The following is a 24993-nucleotide window of genomic DNA, read 5'->3' on the forward strand; positions in this document are numbered from 1 at the left end:
CTAGTGTTATTTTTCACTCTCTTTTTACTGTTGTTTTGATTTATTTACTTACCTATTGTTCACCTAATACCTTTTTTGCACTATTTGTTAGAGCCTGAAAGTAAGCATTTCACTGTAAGGTCTACTACATCTGTTGTATTCGGCGCACGTGACAAACTTTGATTTGATTTGATCATAGTCCTTCACTTTTAAGCTCAAACTCCTATGCCAATGACATTGACATGGTGATTCAACACAATGTTACTGGGAGATAAGGAGTTTACCTCATATCTCAATACTGTCACGTTCTGACCTTAGTTCCTTTGTTATGTCTTTGTGTTAGGTCAGGGCGTGAGTTGGGGTGGGTAGTCTATGTTCTTTTTTCTATGTTGTCATATTTCTATGTGTTTGGCCTAGTATGGTTCTCAATCAGAGGCAGGTGTCGTTCGTTGTCTCTGATTGAGAATCATACTTAGGTTGCCTGTTTTCCCCATTTTGGTTGTGGGTGTTTGTTTTCTGTGTCTGTGTTTCACTTTGTTATTTTATAGGCATAGGCATATTTGGTGGCTGTCTAAAAAAAAGTTTGGTCTTGGTGTGGTATTTATTTCCTGGATTGAGCAATTGTATAAAACCCCCAAAACAGCTATAAGAACAATTAGACAAATCTCTGATTCATTTAAGTTATCCTGAGGGGCAAGACAGGGATGCCCTCTGTCCAGTTATTTATTTGCTTTAGCCACAGAACCCCTAGCATCATAAATTAGAACTCTCAATACAGGGATTAGTGATTGATGGAGAACAACGTGATATTGTTGTATGCAGATTACATTTGACTGTATTTATCTGAACCATTTATTTTACATTTGTTGGACAAATGGTGCTATATTTGGATTCAAAGAGGAATGTGAGAACTGAAATAATACCCATTATTAAGTAGATTTCAGTGGAAATATGGAATGAAAATGATGCACTTTCAGATCCAAAAGAAAAGAAAAGACACACAGAAATGGAATCAGGGCCTCAGAGGGAAATGTCTGTTGGTTGTCTCTGCTGGGAGACTGGAGCTGACTGAACAAACAATACGCATTAAACACACATACTGAGACACATACCATACACACTGTAAGCCACAATATCTGTTATCATCATCAGGATCAGCAGCATCATTAGGCCACCAGGGTCAGGCAGACTGGCCATGGCCTAATTTGGACATGGGCCAGTCACAGAGTCAATGGAGCACACACACATAGCCATTGTACACACACATGCACACAGAAATGAATACACGCTCCCAAACCGGAATATACAGAAAAGAACACACACAAGATCGACGTCTGCTCCAGTGACCCAGTCACAGGGATGAGGAAGACATTATTGTGCCTGGTCTCCTGAACGAGCCCTGATACAGTCTGTCAGAGCCAACAGGCTTATCAGGCCTTGGAGAAGCAGACAATTACTGGGCTATACAACAAATTAAGGTGAGGTAAGTGAAACAATAACATATTAAGATCATTGCAAGTAAACCCTTCAAAAATAGCTGACCTAGCTGGCCTATACCTGTTAGTTTCTTTTCAGAATCTTGGTGATTTGTCTGTAAGACCTATTAGGCTATTGTCTCCATTGCTGTGTGATTGTAGGGCTACTGCAACCAGTCTAAAATAAACTATAGACAAGTTCCTTTAAAACATGTGACATTTTTTGCAGAAACGAAACTCTTTAGTAAGTGGGAAGCGAAACCCATAGCCACATGTTGATTGGGGCCGCTCTCACTCAGGATCTTACCTCTCTTAAACGCCTCACACTGACTCGAGAAGATGGATATGATTTCCGTGCTGTTCAACGCTCTCGCACTGCTGTCGGTGTTGGGACGAACTGGGGCAAGAACATCATCGCCCAATACAACCCCTTCAGGTACCGTTTTTCAAATACACAAATACAGACACAGGTTGTATTGTAGCGATCCTCTATATGAGGCATGTTACAATTCCCACCAAGTGGGTCAATGCTATTGGCACGATGTGTAGGGTGTTTTCCTTTCATGTCAGCGAGCGGGGTTCGCTTCGTTGCCCCACCATTCGTTACACTGCATTTGGTCTGAGTTCTTTGAAGTGTACAGCAACAAATCACTTTTTACAGATAATATTTGATTGATTGCTGATGGAGGGATTCATTAGTGATTGATTCTCTGCCCCCAGGCCCAGGCCCCTCCACCTCAGACCTGCGTGGTCAGATGTTTACAGTGTCATATTCGTATAGCATAGGTTTCACCATGTACACAGACGCAATCTTTCCCTCTCCTTCCCCCACCATCTACCCTTCTCCTTCCACCTCTACTTACTCCTCCCCTTCCTCCTCCTCTGCCTACTCTCCCTACCCCTCTCCTTCCTCCTCCTCTCCCTCCCCCACCACCTCTCCTTCCTCCTCCCCTTCCTCCTCCTCTGCCTACTCCTCTCCCTACCCTTCTCCTTCCACTTCTCTTTCCTCCTCCTCTGTCTATTCCTCTTCCTACCCATCTCCTCCTTCCACCTCTCCTTCCTCCTCCTCTGCCTATTCCTCTCCCTACCCCTCTCCTTCCACCTCTCCTTACTCTTCCTCTCCCTCCCCAAGCACCTCCCCCTCTCCCTCCTCCACCACCTACCCCTCTCCTTCTCCCTCCTCCTCTCCCTCGCCCTCCACCACCACCTACCCCTCTCCTTCTCCTTCTCCCTCCTCTCCCTACTCTTCTCCTTCCACCTCTCCTTCTCCTTCCACCTCTCATTCTCCCTCCACCTCTCGTTCTCCCTCCTCTCCCTACTCTTCTCCTTCCACCTTTCCTTCTCCCTCCTCTTCTCCCTCCTCCACCCCTTACCCCTCTCATTCTTCTTCTCCCTCCTCTCCATACACCTCATATCCCTACACCACCCCCTCTCCCTCTCTCTCTGCTCTGACTGTGTGTCTGCGTTACATGGCCGAGGAGGGAAAAGACTTGACTCTCTTCAGCCTCACTCAGGGGAACTACTGGAACCTGTTACTGGAAAGGAACAGTGGGATGGACTACCTCTCCATCCATTCCTCCTCTCAGTCCTTCCGCTCCTATAGGCTGCTGTGGTCCATCACAGAGCCACGCCCATGGACCAGCCTGTGCGTTACCTGGGAGAAAAACACGGGTGTAGCCCAGGTGTGGAGGGGCAGGACTGTCAGTATCAGGAAGAGAGTGTTTGGCCAGGTAAGAGGAAATAAAGTGGTGAAGATGAGGGAGAGGGGAGGGGAAACAGGTTGAGGGGGTGGGGGAATACAGTGCCTTGCGAAAGTATTCGGCCCCCTTGAACTTTGCGACCTTTTGCCACATTTCAGGCTTCAAACAAAGATATAAAACTGTATTTTTTTGTGAAGAATCAACAACAAGTGGGACACAATCATAAAGTGGAACGACATTTATTGGATATTTCAAACTTTTTTAACAAATCAAAAACTGAAAAATTGGGCGTGCAAAATTATTCAGCCCCTTTACTTTCAGTGCAGCAAACTCTCTCCAGAAGTTCAGTGAGGATCTGTGAATGATCCAATGTTGACCTAAATACCTAAATGACTAATGATGATAAATACAATCCACCTGTGTGTAATCAAGTCTCCGTATAAATGTGATAGTCTCAGAGGTCCGTCAAAAGCGCAGAGAGCATCATGAAGAACAAGGAACACACCAGGCAGGTCCGAGATACTGTTGTGAAGAAGTTTAAAGCCGAATTTGGATACAAAAAGATTTCCCAAGCTTTAAACATCCCAAGGAGCACTGTGCAAGCGATAATATTGAAATGGAAGGAGTATCAGACCACTGCAAATCTACCAAGACCTGGCCGTCCCTCTAAACTTTCAGCTCATACAAGGAGAAGACTGATCAGAGATGCAGTCAAGAGGCCCATGATCACTCTGGATGAACTGCAGAGATCTACAGCTGAGGTGGGAGACTCTGTCCACAGGACAACAATCAGTCGTATGTTGCACAAATCTGGCCTTTATGGAAGAGTGGCAAGAAGAAAGCCATTTCTTAAAGATATCCATAAAAAGTGTCGTTTAAAGTTTGCCACAAGCCACCTGGGAGACACACCAAACATGTGGAAGAAGGTGCTCTGGTCAGATGAAACCAAAATTGAACTTTTTGGCAACAATGCAAAGCGTTATGTTTGGCGTAAAAGCAACACAGCTCATCACCCTGAACACACCATCCCCACTGTCAAACATGGTGGTGGCAGCATCATGGTTTGGGCCTGCTTTTCTTCAGCAGGGACAGGGAATATGGTTAAAATTGATGGGAAGATGGATGGAGCCAAATACAGGACCATTCTGGAAGAAAACCTGATGTAGTTTGCAAAAGACCTGAGACTGGGACGGAGATTTGTCTTCCATCAAGACAATGATCCAAAACATAAAGCAAAATCTACAATGGAATGGTTCAAAAATAAACATATCCAGGTGTTAGAATGGCCAAGTCAAAGTCCAGACCTGAATCCAATCGAGAATCTGTGGAAAGAACTGAAAACTGCTGTTTACAAATGCTCGCCATCCAACCTCACTGAGCTCGAGCTGTTTTGCAAGGAGGAATGGGAAAACATTTCAGTCTCTCGATGTGCAAAACTGATAGAGACATACCCCAAGCGACTTACAGCTGTAATCGCAGCAAAAGGTGGCGCTACAAAGTATTAACTTAAGGGGGCTGAATAATTTTGCACGCCCAATTTTTCAGTTTTTGATTTGTTAAAAAAGTTTGAAATATCCAATAAATTTCGTTCCACTTCATGATTGTGTCCCACTTGTTGTTGATTCTTCACAAAAAAATACAGTTTTATATCTTTATGTTTGAAGCCTGAAATGTGGCAAAAGGTCGCAAAGTTCAAGGGGGCCGAATACTTTCGCAAGGCACTGTAGGTGAGAGAGAGGGTGATATACAGTGAGCTCCAAAAGCATTGGGACAGTGACACATGTTGTTGTTGTTTTGGCTCTGTACTCCAGCACTTGGGATTTGATACGATACAAAACGGCAAATGCATTACAAGCTTGATGTAGTCATTGGGTACTATGAATATGGGACCAAATACTGACATTTTTAGTACTTTATTACACATACGCTTAAGTAAATTTGTCCCAATACTTTTGGTCCCCTAAAATGGGGGAACTACGTATAAAAAGTTCTGTAATTTCTAAACATTTCACCCGATATGGATAAAAATACTCTCAACTTAATGCTAACAGCCTACACTCTCATAGTCATGTATCATTTCAAATCCCAAGTGCTGGAGTACAGAACCAAAACAAACAAAAAAATTGGTTACTGTCCCAATACTTTTGGAGCTCACTGTAAGTGCACCGCCGCTGACCCCGAGCCTCTCAACATCTGTCTTGAGGTATTTTCGATATCTCTCAAAAAATATACTGAATGAAGCAATTCAGCATAATGAAGTAATTCAGCATAATGTATATGAGTGTGTGCCTTTATTATATAGTGTGCCTTCAGAAAGTATTCAAACCCATTTACTTTTCCACATTTTGTTGTGTTACAGCCTGAACTAAAAATGTATTAAATTGAGATTTGTTTGGTGACTGGCCTACACACAATACCCCATAATGTCAAAGTGGAGTTATGTAAATAAATAAACATATATATATATATATATATATATATATGCAAATTATTAAAAATGAAAAGCTGAAATGATTTGGGGTCAATACGTATTCAACCGCTTAGTTAAGGCAAGCCAAGTTCAGGAGTAAAAATGTGCTTAACAAGTCACATAATATGTATCATGGACTCACTCTGTGTGTAATAATAGTGTTGGAAACGGAATGGAGCTAAGCGCAGGCAAAATCCTAGAGGAAAACCTGGTTCAATCTGCTTTCCATCAGACACTGGGAGATGAATTCACCTTTCAGCAGCACAATAACCTAAAACATCTACAATCAATCAATCAAATTTATTTATAAAGCCCTTCTTACATCAGCTGATGCCACAAAGTGCTGTACAGAAACCCAGCCTAAAACCCCAAACAGCAAACAATGCAGGTGTAGAAAAACGGTGGCTAGGAAAAACTCCCTAGAAAGGAGGAACAAGGCTATGAGGGGTGGCCAGTCCTCTTCTGGCTGTGCCGGGTGGAAATTATAATGATGTTCATAGATGACCAGCAGGGTAAAAAAATAATCACAGTGGTTGTAGAGGGTGCAACAGCACCTCAGGAGTAAATGTCAGTTGGCTTTTCATAGCCGATCATTGAAAGTATCTCTATCACTCCTGCTGTCTCTAGAGAGTTGAAAACAGCAGGTCTGGGACAGGTAGCACGTCCGGTGAACAGGTCAGGGTTCCATAGCCGCAGGCAGAGCAGTTGAAACTGGAGCAGCAGCACGACTAGGTGGACCGTGGACAGCAAGGAGACATCATGCCAGGTAGTCCTGAGGCATGGTCCTAGGGCTCAGGCCCATGGCCAGATGACCACTGCTCAAGCAGCCGTTTCAGTTTCTCTCCCGTATATTGCGCAGCAACAGTTGGTTTCCTGAGGAACTATATACACTGAAACAAACGTTTGTAGCCAAACTTGTACAAGCAGGCTCTTTGTGTAGCATTCTCTGAAGGTCTACCTTGGAGTTACTTACCAAGAAGACAGTGTATTTTTCTGAGTGGCCGAATTACAGTTTTTACTTAAATCTTCTTCCAAATCTATGGCAAGACCTGAAAATGGTTGTCGAGCAATGATCAACAACCAATTTGACAGAGATAGAAGCATTTTGAAAAGTAAAATGGGCAAATGTTGCACAATCCAGGTGTGGAAAGCACTTATGGACTTGCCAAAGAGACTCGCAGCTGTAATCACTGCCAAAGGTGCTTCTACAAAGTATTAATTCAGGGGTATGAATACTTATGCAAATTAGATATTTATGTATTTCTTTTTCTATACATTTGGAAACATTTGTAATAACTTGTTTTCTTTTCACTTTGTCATTATGGGGTATTGTGTGTAGGTGGGGGAGACAAATATATATTTAATTCATGTTTTATTCAGGCTGTAACATAACAAAATGTTATGTTTTCTAATTAAATGGTGTGTGTGTGTGTGTGTGTGTGTGTGTGTGTGTGTGTGTGTGTGTGTGTGTGTGTGTGTGTGTGTGTGTGTGTGTGTGTGTAGGTGACCAATGGGCCTCCTGTCTTGAAAGTGTATAAGTTTGAGGGGCAGGTAACTGACGTGGAAGTGTGGGACAGCGTCCTCTCCCCAAGCTGGATAATGTCCTACATGTCTGGGTGGCAGTCCTACTGGTCCTACGCCCCTGGTAATGTGCTGACCTGGTCCAAGGCCATCTACTCTACCAATGGTGAGGTTCTCCTAGAGAGAAACACCTACAACTCTGACCATCAGCCTATCAGAGGCCAGCACCCAAGACCAATGAGAAAGAAGAAAATGAGGAAATGTGAATGGAAGAAGAGAGCGAGGGCAGAGCAGATAGCGAGAACACGGCCGTAGGGGAGAGTAGTGATTGCCACTAACCCTTACTAAGATGTACAGTATGTTCCATATTCATGTATGACCCAGCAATGCTCCTTACTTGTGAATCACACTGGATGAATGTCTGCTCAAATTATGATTCTGTGATTTCCCATGTTTGCCCTGATGGTCCCCAGGGTCAAATTAAGTGCTACTCTGGCTGATGTTCAGGTCGTTTGCCCCTTGCGTCTTCCATGTCTGTCAGCTAAGTATCTCCGCTAGCCAAGTGTGGACGTGAGCTCACCTAGCTAGCTATGATAGTGCTAACCGTTAGAGCTGTGGCACCACCTCCTCCCTGACGGAAAACACATCACACTTTATGCTCAGCACATAACCTGCCGGGGAAATCTGACCCAGCAGGCAAAATGAAAACCAATGAAATCAGCAGTTCTCAGGCAGGCTAGAAGCACAATATTGTTACTGTTGCATCACATTGGATGACCACAAGTAACTTAAGTTACATACTGCAGCTTTAAATTATTGTTAAAGGATTTAGTGTATTGTTAAATCATTTTAATGATTGCTAGATGATTTAAAAGATTGTTAAAATGAAGCACGTGGCAAATTAAAAGTCATTGGTGAGAAACGTGTGTGTTATATTTATTGCAATAGGCTTAACCTCGGTCTGTGAAACTGATATAATAGAAATTAAAATGATTTATATCTTTAAGGTAATGGTAAGATCATGACTAAATTATTTTTATGATTATGATTATATGTTTAAGGTAATGTTAAGATAATGACTAAAAGTATTCCACCCTGTCACTGTATAATGTATGACATTTATTAGAATCATAAAACTATAATCTGATAATGTGTGTAGCTTTAGTCAGAATTAGAACAAGGACCTTTTGTTCCTTCTTAGCATGAAAGCAGGGTGAAAGTGTGAAACAAATGATAAGAGGAGCTATCGACAGACAAGTTGTACTACTGTGTTCCTTACGGGACATTCTGTCTCCGCCCGTGGAGGGGAGAAACTGTTAGGCTGGCAGAAAATTATGAAACATGTTACAGAATAAAGAAACAATGTATCTGTGTAGTGGAAAAACACAGACTGTCCGAGCAAGGCTTAGCTTAAGATTTGAACTTGTTTGTGTGCATTATAAACACTGTGTTTACATTTTTGATTTTAGAGCGCTCTCGTGAATAAACATTGACTCTTGTCTGTTTCATTCAACCAGAATCTTACAAACTCTGGGTTGCAGACTGAGTAGTTTAATTGAAGTTCAGTTTAAGAACATTGAGAACAAAATTCTAGTAACAAAAACTTGCCTTTTGGTAAGGTTAATACTAAAATGTTACCATGTCAAAACAGCTTTATCACTATTTAACATAACTGTATGTTACGGACTTTAGGAGTAAGCTTGTTCCACCATTGGGATGCCAGAACAGAGAACAGCTTAGACTGGGCTGAGCAGGAGATGGGAGGGCCAAGAGAACACAGGTGGCAGAACGGAGTGCTTGGGTTGGGACCTGAGGTTTGAGCATAGCCTTTAGATAAAGAGTGTCAGTTCCCCTTGTAGTGACCGTTTCCTGTGTGAGAATAAGGTCATACCATAATGAATGAGCATGACCCAGCAGGAGCGAGAAAGACAGGGTGTTGTCCAGGGACATGCCAAGGTTCTTTGCACTCTGGGAGGGGGACACCGTGGAGTTGTCAAGTGTGATGGAGTGGTCTTGGAGTGGGCAGGCCTTCCACGGGAAGAAGAGCAGCTCCGTTTTATTGAGGTTGAGCTTGAGGTGGTGGGCCGACATCCAAGCTGAGATGTCTGCCAGAGGAGAGAGAGGCAGCTTTGGCAGAGCGTAGAGCCTATTTGACACAGAGGAGAGCGGTCTCAGTTGAATGAGCTTTCTTGAAGCCTGACTGGTTTGGATCAAGTATATTGTTCTGAAAGAGATAGCGAGAGAGTTGGTCAGAGACAGCATGCTCAAGTGTTTTGGAAAGAAAAGAAAGAAGGGACACCGGTCTGTAGTTTTTAATGTCAGAGGGGTCGAGTGATGGTTTCTCGAGGAGGGGAGTGACTCTGGCCATGTTGAAGTTAGAGGGGACACAGCCAGTGGTCAGGGATGAGTTGATAAGGGAAGAGAGGAATGAGAGAAGGAAGGAGTAGATAGGAGGTTGTTGGTCTGCCAGATATCACTAGTCACATTATTTTATCTGGAAAGACAGGGGAGAAAGGAGTCAAGGCGTAGGGTAGTTTTGTATTAATGGGATGGGTGGGCTCAGTAGGATGAGTGAATGAGGAGCAGCTGTTGTCAACCATTTTTTCAAAGTGGTTGACAAAGTCGTCCACAGAGAGGGAGGAGGGAAGGGGAGGAGGTGGAGGATTTCGGAGCGAGTAGAAAGTGGAGAAGTGTAACGATCTTCGTCTTCATCGGATGAGGAGTAGGAAGGATCGGACCAAAACGCAGCGTGGTAAGTGTCCATGATTATTTATTATAACAGAACACGAAAATAACAAAATAACAAAGTGAATGTAAGAAATGAACATCGAAACAGTCCTGAAAGGTGAAAACAGGAAACAACTACCCACAAACACCTGGTGGGAAAAGGCTACCTAAGTATGGTTCTCAATCAGAGACAACGATAGACAGCTGCCTCTGATTGGGAACCATACCAGGCCAAACACATAGAAAAACAACATAGAATGCCCACCCCAACGCACGCCCGACCAAACCAAAATAGAGACATAAAAAAGGAACTAAGGTCAGGGCATGACAAGAAGAGTTTCCCAGGGTTGGCAGAAGCTTGAAATTTAGAGTGATAGGAAATGGCTTTAGCAGCAGATACAGAGGAAAAGAAGGTAGAGAGGAGTGAGTGAAAGGATGATAGGTCCTCCGGAAGTTTAGTTTTCCTCCATTTCCACAGCCATGTTCTGTTAGCACGCAGTGAGTCACTGAGCCATGGAGCGGGAGGGAAAGCTCGTGCCGGCAGGGAGGAACGGGAATGGTGAGAGTCAAAGGATGCAGAAGAGGCATAGGCAGGAGACAGGAGGGAGAAGGATTTAGCAGAAGAAGGAGAGGATAGGATAGAAGAGGAGAGAGTAGTGGGAGAGAGCGAAGATTGCGGATGTGCATGACCATCTGGGTAGGGTCTGAGTGGGTAGGATTGAAGGAGAGATGGCGAGAAATTAATCAAAGTAAGAATTAGAGACATGGAGGGGGGTTGCAGTTAGATGAGTAGGTGATGAGGTCAAGCGTGCCTGCCAAGTGAGTGGGAGGGGACTGGGAAAGGGTGAGGTCAAAAGAGAAAAGAAGTGAAAAGAATGAGGTGGTAAGAAATGAATTCAAGTCAGTCATCGGGAGGTTAACTTCTTATGGTGTAGGGGACGCTTGCGGCCCACTTGGCCAAAAGCCAGGGGAAATGCAGCGCGGCAAATTCAAATAAAATGATATAAAAATCAAACTTTCATTAAATCACATGAAAGATAGTAAATTAAAGCTACACTCGTTGTGAATCCAGCCAACATGTCAGATTTTAAAAAGCCTTTTCGGCGAAAGCATAAGAAGCTATTATCTGGTGATAGCACAACAGTAAACAAAGAGAGTAGCATATTTCAACCCTGCAGGCACTACACAAAACGCAGAAATAAAATATAAAACATGCCTCACCTTTGACGAGCTTCTTTTGTTGGCACTCCAATATGTCCCATAAACATCGTAATTGGTCCTTTTGTTCGATTAATTCCGTCCATATATATCCAAAATGTCAATTTATTTGGCGCGTTTGATCCAGAAAAAAACAGCTTCTAAATTGCACAACAAAATATCTCAAAAGTTGCCTGTAAACTTTGGCAAAACATTTCAAACTACTTTTGTAATACAACTTTAGGTATTTTTAAACGTTAATAATCGATCAAATTGAAGACGGGTCTATCTGTTTTCAATAGAGGACGAGAGGAAACTAACGCTACTTTTCAAGTCTTGCACACTCTCAACAGCGTTACCTTTTTCCAAGATGGCCGTACTTCTTCATTGCACAAAGGAATAACCTCAACCAAATTCCAAAGACTGGTGACATCCAGTGGAAGCAGTGGAACTGAAAACAAGTGCCTAAGAAATATTGTTTCCCAATGAGATCTCACTGAACAGATAGAGACCTCCAAAAAAAAGTCCTTGGGGGTTTTGCCTGCTACATAAGTTCTGTTATACTCACAGACATGATTCAAACAGTTTTAGAAACTTCAGTGTTTTCTATCCACATCTACTAATAATATGCAAATCTTATATTCTTGGCAAGAGTAGCAGGAAGTTGAAATTGGGCACGGTATTTATCCAAAAGTGAAAATGCTTCCCCCTATACCTTAAGAAGTTGCAACTCAGTTGCAACTCTAGGGGCGCTATTTCATTTTTGGATAAAAAACGTTCCCGTTTTAAGCGCGATATTTTGTCACGAAAAGATGCTCGACTATGCATATTCTTGACAGTTTTGGAAAGAAAACACTCTGAAGTTTCAGAATCTGCAAAGATTTTGTCTGTAAGTGCCCCAGAACTCATTCAACAGGCGAAACCAAGATGATAAGTCAAACAGGAAATGAGCAGAATTTCTGAAGCTCTGTTTTCTAATGTCTCCTTATATGGCTGTGAATGCGACAGGAATAAGCTTAGACCTTCTGCCGTTTCCCCAAGATGTCGGCAGCATTGTGACGTATTTGTAGGCATATCATTGGAAGATTGGCCATAAGAGACTACATTTTCCAGGGGTCCGCCCGGTGTCCTTTGTCTAAATTTGTGCGTAATCTTCAGGTGCGGGCATTTTCTCCTGGGATTCAGGAGAGAAAGCACACTTCCACGAACTATATATCATCGAAGAGATATGTGAAAAACACCTTGAGGATTGATTCTAAACAACGTTTGCCATGTTTTCAGTCGATATTATGGAGTTAATTTGGAAAAAAGTTCGCGTTTTGAGGACTGAATTTTCGGGTTTTTTTGGTAGCCAAATGTGATGTACAAAACGGAGCTGTTTCTAATACACAAAGAATCTTTTTGGAAAAACTGAGCATCTGCTATCTAACTGAGAGTCTCCTCATTGAAAACATCTGAAGTTCTTCAAAATTATTTTATTTGAAGGCTTTTATGTTTTTGTTGAAATGTTGCGTGCTGGATGCTAACGCTAATGCTAACGCTAAATGCTAACGCTAAATGCTACGCTAGCTAGCTACTTTTACACAAATGATTGTTTTCCTATGGTTGAGAAGCATATTTTGAAAATCTGAGATGACAGTGTTGTTTACAAAAGGCTAAGCTTGAGAGATGGCATATTTATTTCATTTCATTTGCGATTTTCATGAATAGTTAACGTTGTGTTATGCTAATGAGCTTGCTGATAGATTTACACAATCCTGGATACAGGGGTTTTTTCATAGCTAAACGTGACGCAGAAAACGGAGCGATTTGTCCTAAACAAATAATCTTTCAGGAAAAACTGAACATTTGCTATCTGAGAGTCTCCTCATTGAAAACATCTGAAGTTCTTCAAAATTAAATTATTTTATTTGAATGATTTTCTGTTTTTTTGTGTAAATGTTGCCAGCTGAATGCTAATGCTAAATGCTACGCTAAATGCTACGTTAGCCATCAATACTGTTACACAAATGCTTGTTTTGCAATGGTTGAGAAGCATATTTTGAAAATCTGAGATGACAGTGTTGTTAACAAAAGGCTAAGCTTGAGAGCTAGCATATTTATTTCATTTCATTTGCGATTTTCATGAATAGTTAACGTTGCGTTATGGTAATGAGCTTGAGTCTGTATTCACGATCCCGGATCCGGGATGGGGAGATCAGAAAGGTTAACAAATCAAAAACTGAAAAATTGGGCGTGCAAAATTATTCAGCCCCTTTACTTTCAGTGCAGCAAACTCTCTCCAGAAGTTCAGTGAGGATCTCTGAATGATCCAATGTTGACCTAAATGACTAATGATGATAAATACAATCCACCTGTGTGTAATCAAGTCTCCGTATAAATGCACCTGCACTGTGATAGTCTCAGAGGTCCGTTAAAAGCGCAGAGAGCATCATGAAGAACAAGGAACACACCAGGCAGGTCCGAGATACTGTTGTGAAGAAGTTTAAAGCCGGATTTGGATACAAAAAGATTTCCCAAGCTTTAAACATCCCAAGGAGCACTGTGCAAGCGATAATATTGAAATGGGAGGAGTATCAGACCACTGCAAATCTACCAAGACCTGGCGGTCCCTCTAAACTTTCAGCTCATACAAGGAGAAGACTGATCAGAGATGCAGCCAAGAGGCCCATGATCACTCTGGATGAACTGCAGAGATCTACAGCTGAGGTGGGAGACTCTGTCCATAGGACAACAATCAGTCGTATATTGCACAAATCTGGCCTTTATGGAAGTGTGGCAAGAAGAAAGCCATTTCTTAAAGATATCCATAAAAAGTGTCGTTTAAAGTTTGCCACAAGCTACATGGGAGACACACCAAACATGTGGAAGAAGGTGCTCTGGTCAGATGAAACCAAAATTGAACTTTTTGGCAACAATGCAAAACGTTATGTTTGGCGTAAAAGCAACACAGCTGAACACACCATCCCCACTGTCAAACATGGTGGTGGCAGCATCATGGTTTGGGCCTGCTTTTCTTCAGCAGGGACAGGGAAGATGGTTCAAATTGATGGGAAGATGGATGGAGCCAAATACAGGACCATTCTGGAAGAAAACCTGATGGAGTCTGCAAAAGACCTGAGACTGGGACGGAGATTTGTCTTCCAACAAGACAATGATCCAAAACATAAAGCAAAATCTACAATGGAATGGTTCAAAAATAAACATATCCAGGTGTTAGAATGGCCAAGTCAAAGTCCAGACCTGAATCCAATCGAGAATCTGTGGAAAGAACTAAAAACTGCTGTTCACAAATGCTCTCCATCCAACCTCACTGAGCTTGAGCTGTTTTGCAAGGAGGAATGGGAAAAAATGTCAGTCTCTCGATGTGCAAAACTGATAGAGACATACCCCAAGCGACTTACAGCTGTAATCGCAGCAAAAGGTGGCGCTACAAAGTATTAACTTAAGGGGGCTGAATAATTTTGCACGCCCAATTTTTCAGTTTTTGATTTGTTAAAAAAGTTTGAAATATCCAATAAATGTCGTTCCACTTCATGATTGTGTCCCACTTGTTGTTGATTCTTCACAAAAAAATACAGTTTTATATCTTTATGTTTGAAGCCTGAAATGTGGCAAAAGGTCGCAAAGTTCAAGGGGGCCGAATACTTTCGCAAGGCACTGTAATAAGTTGTATGGACTCTGTGTGCGATGAGATTGGTTAACATGACTTTAAAACAGTTTCAGAGTTTAATGCCTGTGATAGGAGAAACTGAGGATGGATTAACATTGTAGTCTGTACAGAATCTGAAGGAAGTCTACAGAAAATAAATTATTCCAAAACATGCATCCTGTTTGCAATGAGGCACTAAAATAATACCGCAAAAAATGTGGCAAAGAAATATACTATTTGTCCTGAATACCAAGCATTATGTTTGGGGAAAATTCATAACAACACATCACATCATATTTTTAAGCTGGGTGGTGGCTGCATGATGTTATGGGTATGCTTGTCATCGGCAAGGACTAGGGAGTTTTTGGGGGGGATAAAAATAAATGGAATAGAGCTAAGCACAGGTAAAATCCTAGCAGGAAACCTAGTACAATCTGCTTTCCATTAGACACTGAGAGACAAATTCACCTTTTAGCATGATAATAACCTAAAACTCAATGCCAAATATACACTGAAGTTGCTTACTATAACTACATTGAATGTTTCTGAGTGGCATAGTTACAGTTTTGATTTGTTTTTGTCTCTATGGCCGTGTAACGGCTGTCCTCTTCATCTGATGATGAGGAATAGGAATCATCGGACCAACACGCAGCGTGGTAGGTGTTCATTGTAAATTTTAGGAATGACAAAAAAACAACAAAGTGAGTGAAAGACATGAAACAGTCCTGTAAGGTTAAAAAACAGGAAACAACTACCCACAAACACAGGTGGGAACAGGCTACCTAAGTATGGTTCTCAATCAGAGACAACGGTTGACAGCTGCCTCTGATTGGGAACCATACCAGGCCAAACACATAGAAATACAACACACAGAACAAAACATAGAATGCCCACCCCAACTCATGCCCTGACCAAACCAAAATAGAGACACAAAAAAGGAACTAAGGTCAGGACGTGACAGGCCGTCAGTTTTTAGGGTTATTGCATTGAATGCTAATTGATTTCCATTTTGATATAAAGTGTGTGATCTGTTCAGATGATTGTGAATTGTGAATGCCACAGCAATACAGAACCTCTCATCTAAATTAGAATATGGCAGTTGGAGGAACACACAAACACTCACCCACGTACACACACAGGCACGCACACACATGCACACAGACACACACATATTAGTGTGCCCTGCTCACGCAACCCATGTGGAATTCCTAGTCTCCGGCAGCGTTTGGACCTTCTGATCTGCGGTCGTTAAGGCTGAGTTCATCTCATCATGTACGGAAAGTATTCAGACCTCTTGACTTTTTCCGTATTTTGTTACGTCACAGCCTTATTCTAAATTGGATTAAATTGTTTTAAATCAATCTACACACAATACCCCATAATGACAAAGGAAAAACAGGGTTTTCGATTTTTTTGTTGCAAATGTATTAAAATTAGAAACTGAAATATCACATTTACATAAGTATTCAGACCCTTTACTCAGTACTTTGTTGAAGCAACTTTGGCAGCGATTACATCAAGTTTTCTTGGGTATGATGCTACAAGCTTGGCACACCTGTATTTGGGGAGTTTCTCCCATTCTTCTCTGCAGATCCTCTCAATCTCTGTCAGGTTGGATGGGGAGTGTCGGTGCACAGCTATTTTCAGGTCTCTCCAGAGATGTTAGAACGGGTTCAAGTCTGGGCTCTGGCTGGGCCACGCAAGGACATTGTCCCAAAGCCACTGCTGATGGTTCTTCCATCTCCCCAGAAGAACTCTGGAGCTGTGTCAGAGTGACCACCGTGTTCTTGGTCACCTCCCTGACCATGGACCTTCTCCCCCGATTGTGCTTCCGAAATTCTTCCATTTAAGAACGATGGAGGCCATTGTGTTCTTGGGGACCTTCAATGCTGCAGAAATGTTTTGGTACCCTTCCCCAGACCTGTGCCTCAAAACAATTCTGTCTCAGAGCTCTATGGACAATTCCTTCAACCTCATGGCTTGACACCTTGAGAAGCTAATTTCCCAATGATGGATCACCACTCATCATACTGGGCAACTTTAAAAAAGTTTGAAATATCCAATAAATGTCGTTCCACTTCATGATTGTGTCCCACTTGTTGTTGATTCTTCACAAAAAAATACAGTTTTATATCTTTATGTTTGAAGCCTGAAATGTGGCAAAAGGTCGCAAAGTTCAAGGGGGCCGAATACTTTCGCAAGGCACTGTATATGACTTGTTAAGCAAATGTTTACTCCCGAATGTATTTAGGCTTGCCATAACAAAGGGGTTGAATACTTGGATGATAGCGGGGTGACTTCAGGAAACAGCAGAGGGAGCACCCCCCCTATCCACATCGACGGAACAGTAGTGGAGAAGGTGGAAAGTTTTAAGTTCCTCGGCGTACACATCACGGACAAACTGAAATGGTCCACCCACACAGACAGCGTGGTGAAGAACCTCAGGAGGCTGAAGAATTTTGTCTTGTCACCGAAAACAGTCACAAACTTTTACAGATGCACAATTGAGAGCATCCTGTCGGGCTGTATCACTGCCTGATATGGCAACTGCTCCACCTACAACCGTAAGCCTCTCCAGAGGGTAGTGCGGTCTGCACAACGCATCATCGGTGGCAAACTATCTGCCCTCCAGGACACCTACGTCACAGGGATGCCAAAAAGATCATCAAGGACAACAACCGCCACTGCCTGTTCACCCCGCTATCATCCAGAAGGCGAGGTCAGTACAGGTGCATCAAAGCTGAGACCGAGAGACTGAAAAACAGCTTCCATCTCAAGGCCATCAGACTGTTAAACAGCCACCACTAACATTGAGTGGCTGCTGCCAACATACTGACTCAAATCTCTAGCCACTTTAACAATTAATAATTGGATGTAATAACTGTATCACTAGTCACTTTAAACAATGCCACTTTATATCATGTTTACATACCCTACACTACTCATCTCATATGTACAGTATATTCTGTACTCTATACCATCTACTGCATCTTGCCTATGTCGCACGGCCATCGCTCATCCATATATTTATATGTACATATTCTAATTCATCCCTTTACACTTGTGTGTATAAGGTAGTTGTTGTGAAATTGTTTGATTATTTGTTAGATATTTCGCTACAGTCGCATTAACATCTGCTAGCCATGTGTATGTGAACAATAAAATTAGATTAGATTTCATTTGATTTGAAAACATTTCAGTTTAAAATGTTTTATTAATTTGTGAAAATGTCAACAACAAAAAATCCACTTTGACATTGTGGCATTGTGGGGTACAAACGTTTAATTTAATCAATGTAAAATTCAAGCTGTAACACAACAAATTATGGAAAAAGTCAAGGGGTGTAAATAGTTTCTGATAGCACTGTAATTGCACCACAGCTGGCCTTGAGCCTCTTAACGTGAGTCGTGGAGTAGTAAGGAAAGACACAAGACACATTTCAAATCAAATCAAATAAAACGAACCGGGGGCACCGTAGGGAGAGTTAAAGTGACTATGCATAGATTATAAACAGAGAGTAGCAGCAGCGTAAAAGGGTTCTGGGTAGCCCATTGATTAGCTGTTCAGGAGTCTTACAGCTTGGGGGTAGAAGCTGTTAAGAAGCCTTTTGGACCTCGACTTGGTGCTCAAATAACTCAACCCCTGCATACAAATCCCATTGGCTATTTGCAACCATTTTACATCTAAACTCATCAACACAAAATACAATTCTCAATACATCAAACTTCTCCCCGGAAATTCTCACTTCCTCTGAAAACATCCTTGATGAACATCGTGGGTTTTCCAAAACAGTTTCACTTATCAACTCATACACAACCTGTTTACAGATCCAATCGGTCCGGAGGCCTTCTGACCCTTTTTGGCCTCGCATGTCGCTCTGGGCCCTCAGGCTCAGGGCCTGGCACAATCTGTGTCTCTGTATGCGTGACTGTCACAGTCGTAGTTCCCAAGTCCCAATCAGAAATGTTCCACTTTGACACATTCAGGTCTTCTCTTTGATTGTGTTGCATCATCATTTGATCCACATGCTTCTTACACAATTTTCCCTCAGGCTGCACTACATGCAAGTACCGAGTTCCCTTTTTACAATCCCAGGTACCCATTTCTCTCTCCTCCCCGGTAATCTCGGAAAGCGCTGTTTGTTCAGACTGAAAAAAATGAATAGCTTGCTGAAAACCAAGCTGAAAACCTGGGTTTAACCAATGATAACCTTGTTCTAACCTGTCTTTTTAGGGACAACTCTGCTGGAGTTTTTCCAGTTGTGGCATGCGGCGTATTCCTGTAGGCAAACAGAAGGTTGTCCACACTATGCTGTACAGACCGTCCTGATCACTTGTCCTTCTCTAGTGCCCATTTTAGATTCTGTACAAGTCTCTCTGCTGCCCCATTTGAAGCTGCATGGTAGATACGGAGCCGACTCGATGTGTTTCATCCCATTCAACTAGAAGGATGTCTCCAACTTTTTTGACACCAGCTGCGGCCAGTTGTCTGAAACCCACTCCTCAACTAACCCGTAGGCTGAGAACATTCCCCGGAGTGTCTCTACCGTGGCTGTAGCATTACTCATACACTTTACTTCTGGCAAGCTTGAGTAGGCATCCGTAACTACTAAGAACCGGTTCTTTCCCTTTTGAGCAAAATCTATATGGATGCGCTGCCAGGGCCTCTCAGGCCATTTCCAAGGATGCACTGGTGCAAGGTTCGGCATATATCTATTAGACTGACACACCTGGCATCTCCTCACCATGTCTTCTGTCTGAGTCTAACCCAGTGGTTTTGATGTAGCTCCTTCTGTAGGTCCCTCTGTAGAGGGCACCACCGCTCTCACACCCCATAACACAGTCACTTTCTACAGTGAGCTCATCCCATTCTCACCCAATAAGGCTTTAGTTCAGGATCAGTAACATGGTTAGGCCACCCTGTAAGTGTGAAGTGCTTCACCTTAGCCAAACCCTTGTCCTTGGTAGTTTCCCTGGCTATGTCCTTAGTTAAAATGGGAAGTACATCTAAAAATGACACTCGATAGTTTGGATTGCTCTCTGCCCCCTCTTCATGGGAATCCTAGATAACCCATCTGCATTAGCATGCCGCTGAGAGGACTTGTATTGTATAAAATACTGATATGCAACTAGTATTAACACCCACCTCTGGAGTCTGGCTGCTACTAGAGCTGGAACTCTTGTTTTTGGTCCTAGTATTTTCACAAGTCGCTGATGGTCTGTCAGCAATGTAAACTTACTACCATATAGGTAGTCATGGCATTTCATTACCCCAAATATGATCCCTAAGGCCTCCTTCTCTATTTGGGCATACTTATATTTGGGTTGAGTTATTTGAATTAACAAATGACAATGGGGTTCCCATTCTCGCATTGAAGTGATTGGATTACAAGATGCAAGGACGGTAAAAGTTCAATGATGTATTAGAGAGTTGGGCTGAAGACACTGTAGAGAATAGTCGACTAATGTGCTACGGAGAACATTAAATCAATCTGTTCCGTTTATTATAAGTGTGCTTCGGAATCTTCAGTAAAATAACTAAAACATTTTAACAGTTAACGCAATAATTTTAGTGAACAATTAAAAAAAATCTGAATTCTGATTGGCACACATTTGTCTTGTCTGAACACCGTCTATGGTACAGGGGAGTCAAGGGCTCACTCCTCCACAACCTCCTCTGCAACCCTCTCTGCAACCTGTAAAACAACCCCCCCCCCCCCCCCCCCCCCCAAGGTGCGGACTCCGGCCGCAAAACCTGAACCTATTGGGGAGGGTCTGGGTGGGCATCTGTCCGCGGTGGCGGTTCTGGTGCTGGACGTGGCCCCCACTTCACCATAGTCTTAGTCCGCCCCATTGTCCGCTTCCGTGGCCTCCTAACCACGGCGACCCTTCTAAATGAACCCACTGGACAGAGGGGCAGCTCGGGACAGAGGGGCAGCTCGGGACAGAGGGGCAGCTCGGGACAGAGGGGCAGCTCGGGACAGAGGGGCAGGGGCTCTGGCGCCTCTGGGCTGAGGGGCTCTGGCGCCTCTGGGCTGAGGGGCTCTGGCGCCTCTGGGCTGAGGGGCTCTAGTTGCTCCATGCAGACTGGCAGCTCTGGCTGCTCCATGCAGACTGGCAGCTCCTTGCAGACTGGCAGCTCCTTGCAGACTGGCAGCTCTGGCAGCTCCTTGCAGACTGGCAGCTCTGGCAGCTCCTTGCAGACTGGCAGCTCCTTGCAGACTGGCAGCTCTGGCAGCACTGGACAGGCGGGAGACTCCGGCAGCGCTGTAGAGGAGGGAGACTCCGGCAGCGCTGGAGAGGAGGGAGACTCCGGCAGCGCTGGAGAGGAGGGAGACTCCGGCAGCGCTGGAGAGGAGGGAGACTCCGGCAGCGCTGGAGAGGAGGGAGACTCCGGCAGCGCTGGAGAGGAAGGCTCCGGCAGCGCTGAACAGGCGGGAGACTCCGGCAGCGCTGGAGAGGAGGGAGACTCCGGCAGCGCTGGAGAGGAGGGAGACTCCGGCAGCGCTGGAGAGGAGGGAGACTCCGGCAGCGCTGGAGAGGAGGGAGACTCCGGCAGCGCTGGAGAGGAGGGAGACTCCGGCAGCGCTGGAGAGGAGGGAGCACCTGTAGGGATGAGACGGAGAGGGGGGCTGCCACCGGAGGGCTGGGGCGTGGAGGTGGTACCGGATAGACCGGACCGTGCAGGCGCACTGGAGTTCTTGAACACCGAGCCTGCACAACCTTACCCGGTTGAATGCTCCCGGTCGCCCTGCCAGTGCGGCAAGGTGGAATAGCCCGCACTGGGCTATGCAGGCAAACCGGGGTCACCATGCGCAAGGCTGGTGCCATGTAAGCCGCCCCAAGGAGACGCACTGGAGACCAGATGCGTAGAGCCGGCTTCATGGCACTTCATGGCACTTGGCCCGATGCCCACTCTAGCCCGGCTGATACGCGGAGCTGGAATGTACCGCACCGGGCTATGCACCCGCACTGGGGACACCGTGCGCTCCAAAGCATAACACGGTGCCTGCCCGGTCTCTCTAGCCCCCCGGTAAGCACAGGAAGTTGGCGCAGGTCTCCTACCTGGCTTCGCCACACTTCCTGTGTGCCCCCCCAATACATTTTTGGGGCTGACTCTCGGGCTTCCATCCGCGCCGCCGTGCTTGCTCCTCATACCAGCGCCTCTCCACCTTCGCCGCCTCCAGCTCTTCTCTGGGGCGGCGATATTCTCCAGGCTGTGCCCAGGGTCTTTTTCCATCCAACTCATCCTCCCATGTCCAGTACTCCTCGTGCTGCTCCTGCTGCCGCTGCCTGTCCCCACGCCGCTTGGTCCTGTTGTGGTGGGTGATTCTGTAACGGTTTTCTTGTGTCGAAGGAGAGGCGGACCAAAACGCAGCATGGTTATTATTCATGGTTCTTTAATAAAGAAACTATACATGAATAGACTAACAAAACCAAGAAACGTAAAAAACCAAAACAGCCCTATCTGGTGCAAACACAGAGACAGGAACAATCCCCCACAAACACCAAACAGGCTACCTAAATATGGTTCCCAATCAGAGACAATGACTAACACCTGCCTCTGATTGAGAACCATATCAGGCCAAACACAGAAACAGACAAACTAGACACACAACATAGAATGCCCACTCAGATCACACCCTGACCAAACAAAACATAGAAACATACAAAGCAAACTATGGTCAGGGTGTGACAGTTCTCAATGAGTTAAATACTACTATCCGAGTTCTTAAGGATATTGTGTCTTTCCCAAAAGTTTAGCAATGTGCATTAGTAGTTCATTGGTATTTAACTTATGTTTAAAAAAATATATATCTGTGCTTTGACCAGAAAAACCTGAAATCATATGCATTTGCATATTTAAATCCAAATGGAAAAACAAAACATGACTCAATCCAATGCTTTAATGAAGGGTGCCATTGGTGCACACTTAGGGAGGTAGAGCAGGGTTTCTCAAACTATGGGTCAGGACCCAAAGTGGGCCCTAGGTATGTGAGAGGTGGGTCGCAAGTTAATACATTTAGAATCAAATATAATACTATTTCTTATTCATTTGGGTTGTTGGAGGACAGTGAATTCCTAATTTGGGTCTCGAGCTGAACCCCTGAGGTAGAGAACCGGGACATAACACAAATCACGTCACATACACACAAAGGTGATGAGAGAGAGAATGCTGTATTGGTCAGAGAGCAGACTGGGAGCAGAACCTCAGCAGAAACCTGATGGGGAAAGACGGTCACCACCTGGGCCAAAGTATTGTCACTGCCTGTTGGAGCACTCACGGTGATTAAGGCAGGGATGGTGTGCGCCTGTTCTTGAAGAGAAACGTGTGTTGAAGGAATAAGAGGGAGAAAACAAACACAGGAAAAGTAGGCAGCTTGACCTGGACATCAAATATCTACCAATACTGGTGCCCTCCATGTTTAAAAGCAGTGAGAGGAGAGGAGTGACGTGAGAGCTCCCACTAGGATGGACTCAACAAAAAAATCTGAACGCTAAAACAAAACCCAAACTCTCGTTCCATGTCACACACACCGAACGTGCAACCTAAGGATAGGATACACAGTCCACACAGGAGGACCAAGGACAATATTAATCCTCCTCCAGACCCTGGCCCATGTCTCAATTTTATTTATCTGTTATTTTACCAGGTAAGTTGACTGAGAACACGTTCTCATTTGCAGCAACGACCTGGGGAATAGTTACAGGGTAGAGGGGGATGAATGAGCCAATTGTAAACTGGGGATTATTAGGTGACCGTGATGGTTTGAGAGCCAAATTGGGAATTTAGCCAGGAAAATCAGACCCCCAGAAATGTTTAGGCTCAACCATATATCTGTCAGAGCCCTTGATACCAGTAGACTCAGGTCCCTCTTAGACCCCATAAGTCAAATGCTCCTAACTCTAACTGAAAATACACACTGTTACCCCATGTATCTAGTTTGATATGTGAAGATGGTCACTCAGTGGGATTTTAATCCTCATTTGGACTGATCTTCCAAGAGTCCTTAAACATTCAAATACAATTCATAATACAATCACATTTTCACATATAACACACTGTTACAAACAGACATAATACACTAACCTATTGTCACGCCCTGACCATAGAGAGCCATTGTTTCTCTATGGTGAAGTGGGTCAGGGCGTGACTGGGTGTGATCTAGTTTATTTATTTCTATGTGGTGTTCTAAGTTTATTTTCTATGTTGGTGATTTGTATGATTCCCAATTAGAGGCAGCTGGTAATTGTTGTAAAATAAGTATTTGGTCACCTACAAACAAGCAAGATTTCTGTCTCTCACAGACCGAGGCTCCTCTGTCCTCCACTCGTTACCTGTATTAATGGCACCTGTTTGAACTTGTTATCAGTATAAAAGACACCTGTCCACAACCTCAAACAGTCACACTCCAAACTCCACTATGGCCAAGACCAAAGAGCTGTCAAAGGACACCAGAAACAAAATTATAGACCTGCACCAGGCTGGGAATTATTGGACCATGCTGGTCACTTATGAACATTTGAACATCTTGCCCATGTTCTGTTATAATCTCCACCCGTCACAGCCAGAAGAGGACTGGCCACCCCACATAACCTGGTTCCTCTCTAGGTTTCTTCCTAGGTTTTGGCCTTTCTAGGGAGTTTTTCCTAGCCACCGTGCTTCTACACCTGCAACAGTGTGTGAAAACCTTGTGAAGACTTACAGAAAACGTTTGACCTATGTCATTGCCAACAAAGAGTATATAACAAAGTATTGAGATAAACTTTTGTTATTGACCAAATACTTATTTTCCACCATAATTTGCAAATAAATTCATTAAAAATCCTACAATGTGATTTTCTGGATTTTTTTATTCTAGTTTTGTCTGTCATAGTTGAAGTGTACCTATGATGAAAATTACAGGCCTCTCTCATCTTTTTAAGTGGGAGAACTTGCACAATTGGTGGCTGACTAAATACTTTTTTGCCCCACTGTATGCACAAAAAGTGTTTTTCTCTCAAATGTTATGCACAAATTTGTTTACATCCCTGTTAGTGAGCATTTCTTCTTTGCCAATAAATGCTGGGGACAATAAAAGGCCTCTCTAAAATGTGCAGTTTTGTCACACAACACAATGCCACAGATGTCAACATTTTTGAGGGAGCGTGCAATTGGCATGCTGACTGCAGGAATGTCCACCAGAGCTGTTGCCAAATAATTTAATGTTAATTTCTCTACCATATGCCGCCGCCAACAGAATTTTAGAGAATTTGGCAGTATGTTCAACTG

General features: G+C 43.7%; 1 protein-coding gene across 1 annotated transcript; it reads left to right on the plus strand.

The window, feature by feature from the left end:
- Positions 1-1280: 1280 nt before the first annotated feature.
- LOC118945324 (uncharacterized) lies at positions 1281-8067 on the plus strand. Its single transcript, XM_036968069.2, has 4 exons — positions 1281-1457; positions 1684-1890; positions 2175-3184; positions 7128-8067. The coding sequence occupies exons 2-4, from the start codon at positions 1794-1796 to the stop codon at positions 7458-7460; spliced, it is 1440 nt and encodes a 479-aa protein (XP_036823964.1). The 5' UTR covers positions 1281-1457; positions 1684-1793; the 3' UTR covers positions 7461-8067.
- Positions 8068-24993: the final 16926 nt, after the last annotated feature.

This window comes from Oncorhynchus mykiss, chromosome 29 (assembly GCF_057628025.1).
Source record: "Oncorhynchus mykiss isolate SJ-2025 chromosome 29, ASM5762802v1, whole genome shotgun sequence".
Lineage (NCBI taxonomy): Eukaryota > Metazoa > Chordata > Actinopteri > Salmoniformes > Salmonidae > Oncorhynchus > Oncorhynchus mykiss.

Excerpts from the sequence above, each read along its gene's own strand:
- LOC118945324 (XM_036968069.2), top strand. The coding sequence starts at position 1,794 with ATGGATATGATTTCCGTGCTGTTCAACGCTCTCGCACTGCTGTCGGTG. Across the intron at positions 1,891-2,174 it reads GCCCAATACAACCCCTTCAG|GCCCAGGCCCCTCCACCTCA; the intron begins GTACCGTTTTTC and ends CTCTGCCCCCAG. Across the intron at positions 3,185-7,127 it reads GGAAGAGAGTGTTTGGCCAG|GTGACCAATGGGCCTCCTGT; the intron begins GTAAGAGGAAAT and ends GTGTGTGTGTAG.